The sequence below is a fragment of the Sus scrofa genome, chromosome 2 (genome assembly GCF_000003025.6).
Source record: "Sus scrofa isolate TJ Tabasco breed Duroc chromosome 2, Sscrofa11.1, whole genome shotgun sequence".
Taxonomy (NCBI): Eukaryota; Metazoa; Chordata; class Mammalia; order Artiodactyla; family Suidae; genus Sus; species Sus scrofa.
The window spans coordinates 8,808,916-8,817,124 of NC_010444.4; the positions used below are offsets into that span (position 1 = coordinate 8,808,916).

The 8,209-nt window shown below is 57.4% G+C and overlaps 1 protein-coding gene across 1 annotated transcript; it reads left to right on the forward strand.

Annotated features, from left to right (window-relative positions):
* Nucleotides 632–8,209, forward strand: SLC22A6 (solute carrier family 22 member 6). Its single transcript, NM_001001261.1, is given in 11 exon segments — nt 632–1,000; nt 1,337–1,440; nt 1,622–1,776; nt 3,387–3,555; nt 3,933–4,056; nt 4,186–4,301; nt 5,326–5,428; nt 5,431–5,539; nt 5,653–5,761; nt 7,581–7,784; nt 8,131–8,209. Coding segments are annotated over 11 exon segments (1,641 nt in total).

Sequence of the window (8,209 nt, forward strand, 5' to 3'; positions counted from 1 at the left end):
TTTCCCTGGTAACCCCTCCCAAAGACAGTCCATTTGGATCCTGTCCACTAAAAGGGATAGAAGCCCCACAAGAGGCCAGCAACTTCCCAGAGCCCAGACTCTTCATTAAAAGGAAAATAAATGGGGCCCCCGCTTCTGCCCCCAGATGCCCAGGTGGACCCTCGGGCACATCCCCTCCCACCACCCCCACTTCTGTCCACCCTCTCCTGCCCTTTATACCCACTTGGAGAAATTCCACAGGTAGAGGGATACTCAGAGGGTTAATCCTTCTGATACCAAGTCACACTTTAACTCCTTCCCTCCAGGCCAAGGATTAAATACTGCCCATGTAGGGGTCAGGGCTGTGACAGACCCTGAAAGCTGAGCAAACCCCACCACCAAGTGAGGAGAGGCTGCAAAGAAAGGGAGGGCCAGAACCCGGGGAGAGGAGGAAGGAGGGGCCGCCTGGCCCGCGCTGTCCCCCCACAGAGCCAGCCCAGCTTCAGATCCAGGAACAACTCGGTCGCGGAAGCAACGGCAGCCCCTCTCCTCCAGCAAAGGGCAGCGGGCAGACAGACCCACAGACACACACGGACGGAGAGCCTGGGACTGGATGCCCTCCGCCCCCAGCCGCTCGGCCAGGCCTGGCCCCATGGCCTTCAATGACCTCCTGCTGCAGGTGGGGGGAGTCGGCCGCTTCCAGCAGATCCAGGTCACTCTGGTGGTTCTCCCCCTGCTCCTCATGGCCTCCCACAACACCCTGCAGAACTTCACGGCCGCCATCCCCGCCCACCACTGCCGCCCACCTGCTGACACCAACCTCAGCAGGGACACGGAGCTGGAGGCCTGGCTGCCCCGGGACGGCCAGGGGCGGCCTGCATCCTGTCTCCGCTTCACGTCCCCCCAGCGGGGGCCGCCCTTTCCCAATGGCACAGGGACCAACGGCACGGGGACCACGGAGCCCTGTACCAATGGCTGGATCTATGACCCCGGCACCTTCCCTTCCACCATCGTGACTGAGGTGAGGACCCCTGGGCCCCCCCAGGCACCATCCAGGCTGTGCCTTGCCCTCTGACACACACACACACACACACACACACACACACACACACCAGTCTTGGCTCTCCAGAGGCCAAGATGGGAAAATGGAGAAAGGGCCTCAAGATGGGGTCCTTTGCAGAAAAGGGGGATGTGGGAGTTTCAGGGTCAAGAAAAGTCTCTCGGCCCCTGGGACCAAAGAGACGTGTCGGGGAAGAGGGTGACACAGGCCTCAGAGGGCCAGCCCGAAGGAGGGGAAGGGGCTGCCCTGCAGCCAGGCTCACGTCGGCCTGACACTTGCCCCCACTCCATGCTGCAGTGGGACCTCGTGTGCTCTCGCAGGGCCTTACGCCAGCTGGCCCAGTCCCTGTACATGGTGGGGGTGCTTCTCGGAGCCATGATATTCGGGTACCTGGCAGACAGGTCAGTCCTGGGCAGGGCCAAGGAGCCGGGCTGGGACTGGGAGCTCCTCGGCTGGGCTCAGGGAGGCTGGCATCACCAGCTGGGGCTGGTTTGAGAACCTGCAGCCATCAAGACCCCCGCCCCAGGGCCTCGCCCTCTCCCCCGAGAGCCTGGCCCCTGCAGGGCGTCCCTCCCCCGACAGGCTGGGCCGCCGGAAGGTGCTGATCTTGAACTACCTGCAGACGGCTGTGTCAGGAACTTGCGCTGCCTTCGCCCCCAACTTCCCCGTCTACTGTGCCTTCCGGCTCCTCTCCGGCATGTCGTTGGCTGGCATCTCCCTCAGCTGCATGACACTGAGTGAGGGAGGCCCGGAGGGCAGGGCGGGTCACTACCCACTCGCGGCTACCACCCCACCCCACAGCCCCTTTGCAGCCTCCTCTCCCAGCCCACCCTCCCTGCGCTCGGCCTGTCCTTTGGGTCTGCCCTTCCAGCCCCCATCACAGCCTTTTTCCTGACTTCTCATTTAGACGTGGGATTGCACACTCCACTGTTAGGGCCCGGGAGTTCCCATAAACGCCTGAGAGCAGACAGGAGGCATTAGGGAGTGGCGAGAATTGTCTTCAAAGGAGAGTTACAGCCATCCAGAGGGGGCCACAGCCACTCAGCTACTCCAGGCAAAAAGTCTCAGGCTGTCAGGTCTCCCTCCTCCTTTTCATTCATGTAAAAACATCCCAGTTTTTTTTCTTTGTGGCCACATCCATGGCATGTGAAAGTTCCTGGGCCAGGGAATAGACCCCATGCCACAGCAGCGACCTGAGCAGCAGCAGTGACTGCCGGATCCTTAACCCAATGAGCCACAAGAGAACTCCTAAGACATACCAATTTTTTTTTTTTATTATTTTCAGGGCCACACCCATGGCATATGGAAGTTCCCAGCTTAGGAGCTGAATCGAAGGTACAGGTGCGGGCCACAGCCACAGCCATGCCAGATCTGAGCCGCATCTGCGACCTACACCACAGCTCATGGCAATGCCGGATCCTTAACCCACGGAGCGAGGCCAGGGATCGAACCCGCATCCTCATGGATACTAGTCGGGCTGTTCCTGCTGAGCCACAACAGGAACTTCCAACATCCCAGTTTTTACTGTTTGCAGTTAATGCCCTGTTTTTAGCACAGGCCAAGCCAGCATTATGTAAACCGAACACTTTTATGGGCTGAGCATGGCCTGTCCACGCACCGTAAGTGAATCCTCTGCTAGGTCCCCCCTCCCCTGTTTCTCCAGAACCTGAGACTCGGCAGAAGAGAAAGGAGTTATCCAAGGTCATTCCTCAAGCCCAGAGGGGCATCCAGGGATTTAAGATTCCCTGGGTTAAAGGAATTAACCAGACAGGACCAGGGCTGGGGCGGGACTGCTAGAGAACCGAGCCCCAAAGCCCAGTCTGAGTTTTCAAGCTGCTGCCCCAGCTACTGAATGAGGAGCCCACAAGGAAGGCAGCTGGGCCTCGGCAGACGTCGGCAGAGAGGTGGTCCCACCCCCCACTTCCACTCGCCAGGACCGAGGAAGGCCACTGCCTCCTCTGAGCTGCTCTGGCCACTGGGGCTGGAATCCAGCCCAGGCTGAGGAAGAGCAGAGGAGCAGCCGCTGCTGAGGATGAACTGGAGTGGTCAGAGATGCTCCGAAGGGAAAAAAGGACCTGGCCAGGACAGTAGGTTGGGGAGAAGCAAAAACTCACAGCAGGGGAGTGGACGGGGGACAACTCCTGGGGACTCCAGAGCTCCCTCCTCGTCACCGCCTCCGCCCCCAGCCCCCTGCTCCTCCTACCGTAACATCCAACCTCACTCGATGCATCTTCCCCTGAGCCTTGGGACCAGGTTTGGATGGAGAGCGGGGTCTTGGCCTGCCCGGGGGTCTCCACCCACCCGGCACCCAGTCCATTGTACCCCTCTGTTCTAACCCTCTTTGCAGATGTGGAGTGGATGCCCATCCACACGCGGGCCTGCGTGGGCACCCTGATAGGCTACGTCTACAGCCTGGGCCAGTTCCTCCTGGCTGGTGTGGCCTACGCTGTGCCCCGCTGGCGCCACCTGCAGATGCTCGTCTCCGTGCCCTTTTTTGCCTTCTTCATCTACTCCTGGTGCGTGGGGCCCAGAGGGATGCGAGGGCCTTCCCCCAGATCTCACCGCAGCCCCACCCCACAGAACCTGAGAGGGTCAGACCCAGGCCAGGGACACGGAATGAGGTGGAAGGATTTCCCCCAGGGTGTCCAGTTCTCCAGCTTCCCCCAGTTCTCCAGCCTGCCTGCCCTGCTCCCATTGCCCAGCACCCAAGAGCTGAGCTCCTGTGATGGCGAGTAACCATCACCAAGCCAGGCACTGCTTTGTGGTCCCAGGGAGAGGGGATGTGGCCAAGTCCTGGGGAAAAATCCCCCTGCTGGCTTCTGGGAAGTCCATACCCTACCCCCAGCCCAAAGGACTGGAATGGAAGCCACACCATGCGCACTCCTGCTCCCAGGTTCTTCATCGAATCGGCCCGCTGGTACTCCTCCTCTGGGAGGCTGGACCTCACCCTGAAGGCCCTGCAGAGAGTGGCCTGGATCAATGGGAAGCGGGAAGAGGGGGCCAGTCTAAGTATGGAGGTGAGACCCCCGGGACCCCCGGGGGACACCCCAGCAGGGCTCCATCCTTAAACTAGGACGCAGAGGACTTCTCTGAGGGAGGGGCTCCGCTGGGGGAGGACAAGCCCTGAGCCCTGTCCATCCCGGCAGGTGCTCCGGGCCAGCCTGAACAAGGAGCTGACCATGGACAAGGGCCAGGCCTCGGCCATGGAGCTGCTGCGCTGTCCTGTCCTTCGCCGCCTCTTCCTCTGCCTCTCCTTGCTGTGGTAGGCCCAGACAGACAGACCTAGAGGCAAAAGGCTGCTTGGGGAGAGAGTAGACGGAGTGGGTGGAAGAAGCCAGACAAGGGGGAGGAAGTCAGCAGAACAGCTGTGAGGGGCAAGAGTCCTTCCCCAGAGAAGGTCTTTAAAGAGTCAGATGACCTGAAGCCTCGCTTCACTTCCGGTCCCCAAGCTGGGCATCTGTCTCTCCACATTCTTCTCCTTGTATCAGCTCTGTTCCAATCTGGAAACACCTCATCCGGATTGGTGGGCCCCAGAGTCGACAGAATTCTGTCATGCCGGCAGAGCCCATACTGGCTTGCAAGACATTCAGAGAGTTTACTGGTCCTGTGGTGCCTGCCAGAAACACCGGCACAGGGAATACGATGCCTAAAGCTCCTCTCTGAAGCACACGATGGTCAAAGTTGAGATCAGCCCAAACTCCTCCTTTCCCATCCCAACATTCCCCCCCACCCTTCTTACATGCCACCCTCCCCAGCCCATCCCCACAGCAGCCCCACGACAGGGAAGAGAAACACGGTCGCAAGCCACACTCCTCCCAGGGAACTCTTTGCTTCTAACTTGGGATTCACCCCAGGTTGCGGGGCCTATTCGATACCCAGAGTGTTATTTTTTTCTGGGCTCTTGACATCTCAAGAAGCACGACACCCATCCCAGAACCACAGGCAGGTCCTGGAGAACTCTGGCCTCTCCGAACCCCTTGGCCCTAAAGATGTGACTTGGAGATCCACCTGCCTTCCCATCTCAATAGAGAAAAACTATGTAAATCCTACTTAGCCACTCAGTGAACATTCCCTGATACAGTGGGATGCTATCAGGAGACTGGGAAATTTGGGGGTTTGGAGGACTAGCCCAAAACTAAGAGTGTACACTGCCAGAAGAAACAAGAGCCCAGGCAGATGCCAGAGCCTCAAGCAGGGCATCCCGTGCAGCTCACCCCCGTATGGATAAGTATTTTCACCCTTTAACCTCCCTAACAAACTCCATACCCCTCATCCCTCCCCACTAGGTTTGCCACTAGCTTTGCCTACTACGGGCTGGTCATGGACCTCCAGGGTTTTGGGGTCAGCATTTACCTAATCCAGGTGATCTTTGGTGCTGTGGACCTGCCTGCAAGCTTGTGGGCTTCCTTGTCATCAACACCATGGGCCGCCGGCCTGCCCAGATGGCCTCACTGCTGCTGGCAGGCATCTGCATCCTGATCAATGGGGTGGTACCCCAGGGTGAGCACCCACGAGCCTCTTGGTCCCTGTCGTCAGCCGCATCCCCAGACGTGACCCGACTTCTCAGCCTTCCCTCCCCGCATCCCGCTGACCCCTCCCTCCTTCCTCTCTAGATCAGTCCGTTGTCCGAACCGCCCTTGCTGTGCTGGGGAAGGGCTGCCTGGCTGCCTCCTTCAACTGCATCTTCCTCTACACTGGGGAGCTGTACCCCACAATGATCCGGTGAGTGGGAATTAATGGGAGGGGCTTTGGGGCCAAAACATTCCCCCTACACCCAGATTGGACCCCAGAGCACAGCCCAGTGTGGCTCAGCCCCCCACCAGCACCCAGCAGGGAAAGGTCTACAACAGCCACTCGGTACACACATAGGCCACCCCTTATGTGACCTGAAGAAAAGTTCTCCAAAGCCACCCTGGGGCAGGGTAGGGAGCCAAGGAGACACATTTCCGAGGCAAGTAATTGAAGTCTCCCCTTGATCTCCAAAGCACAAGTTAGAAGCTGCCACTGAATCTAAATTCCATCTTTAAACCAAGTGGTATGTCTGAAACTGAAGACCACAAACGTGAAAGCAGTTTTTTGTTTTTTGTTTTTTTCTTTTTGTCTTTCTAGGGCTGCCCCCGAAGCATATGGAGGTTCCCAGGCTAGGGGTCAAATCAGAGCTGTAGCCGCTGGCCTACACCAGAGCCACCGCAACGTCAGATCCAAGCTGCATCTTCGACCTACACCACAGCTCATGGCAATACTGGATTTCAACCGACTGAGTAAGACCAGGGATCAAACCTGCGCCTTTATGGATGCTAGTCAGATTTGTTTCCACTGGGCCACGATAGGAACTCCAAAAGTAATTTTTTATCACAAGAGCCACACTTAATAACGGTGGTACTGGTAGTTGTATGGATAAATATCATACAGCTTTTTCGAGTGCTAGCGTTGGGGGAGGGGCATTTTTGCATTAAGACACAAGAAACCTATGTTAAGAACGGGATGCAGGAGGAGTTCCTGCTGCAGCACAGTGGGCTAAGAATCCAACTGCAGCAGCTCGGGTTGACACAGAGGTACAGGTTCGATCCCCAGCCCAGCACAGTGAGTTAAGGATCCGGCATTGCCTCAGCTGTGGCATAAGTCCCAGCTGTGGCTCAGATTCGAACCTTGGCCCAGGAACTTATATATTCCTCAGGTGCAACCAAAATAGAAAAAAAAAAAAAAAAAGATCCAGTATTCATATGAGATGTGAAAGAAATGCCAGGCTACCTTCCGCTGCTCAGAATGAGAACCCCAAGGGGTCATGGTTAGTGCCCTGTAGCTTCATGAGATTTCAGCTCAAAGAACAACAGCATAAAGTAGTGCTGTGTGCCAGGCACTGCCAACCATTGACCAAATATCAACTCATTTGGTCCTCAAAACAAACTTGTAAGGCAGGTACTATGATAATTCCCATTTTCCAAATGAGAAAACTAAGCCACAGAGAGGTTAAGTAACTTGCCCAAGGTCACACAGCTTATATGTCAGAAATCTTGGCTTGGAATCCAAGCAGTTTATCTCTCCAGTCATAGTCTTTTACCTCTGCTCTCATAAAGAATGTTCTCGACATTGCTTAAAATGCACATTTCCAACTCCTTCCCCTAGGGGTTCTAATCCAATAGGTCTGTGTGGGGTTGGGGCAACTGCAAATTAAATCCCCCAGGTAACATGAGATCAATTGGCCAAACTCGATGGTCTAATTGATGTTTCAGGACAGTGAGGTCCAGGGAGAAACAGAGACTTCCCCAAGGTCACATGGCAAGTTCAGGGCAGAGGCAAAATTCAATGTCCTGATTAACTGGCCAGAGCCCTTCCCAACCTTTAAAAAAAAAAAAAAAAAAAAAAAAAAAAAAAAAAAATCCGAAACAAGTGCCAGATTGGTTAGCTAGGCAAATAGGGAACAGAGCAGGCACCAGGCCGTCTCCTGGGCCTGAAATGCCCTGGTCCTCACTTTAGCTGGAACCTCAGCATTCAGGCCAGAACACTAACAGACCCCCCCGCCCCCGCCCCGGGCCCACAGGCAGACAGGCTTGGGAATGGGCAGCACTCTGGCCCGAGTGGGCAGCATCGTGAGCCCGCTGGTGAGCATGACCGCCGAGCTCTACCCCTCCATGCCTCTCTTCATCTACGGCGCTGTCCCTGTGGCTGCCAGCGCTGCCACTGCCCTCCTGCCGGAGACCCTGGGCCAGCCACTGCCAGACACAGTGCAGGACGTGGAAAGCAGGTGGGCCCCCACCCGGAGAGGGGCAGGGACATGCCGCCCCCCCCCCCCCGCCCCGCGGTCACACATCCTGGCTGGGGTGGCACTGAAACGCAAACCCAGACCTCCTCCCCCGGGGCCAGCGCTCTTTGTCCCTGTTTCCCCAATGGGCTAAGTGTCTCCTGGAGTTCTTCCTGGGGCTTGTGGCTCCAGGGAGTGGTGGATGCTTGGGACAGAGAGCTGGTAGCTGGGCACCGCTGAATGAAGAGCATCCTGGGAGCCCCCAGTTCCCAGCTCTGGCCCGGAGGCTACATACCCAAGGAACCACTCTCCTGCCCCCCCCCGCCCCCGCCCCCCGCCCTGCCCCCAGGAGGAAAAGACAAAGGAGGAGGCAGAAGCAGCAGCAGGAGCAGCAGAAACAGATGGTCCCACTCCAAGCCTCAGCATAA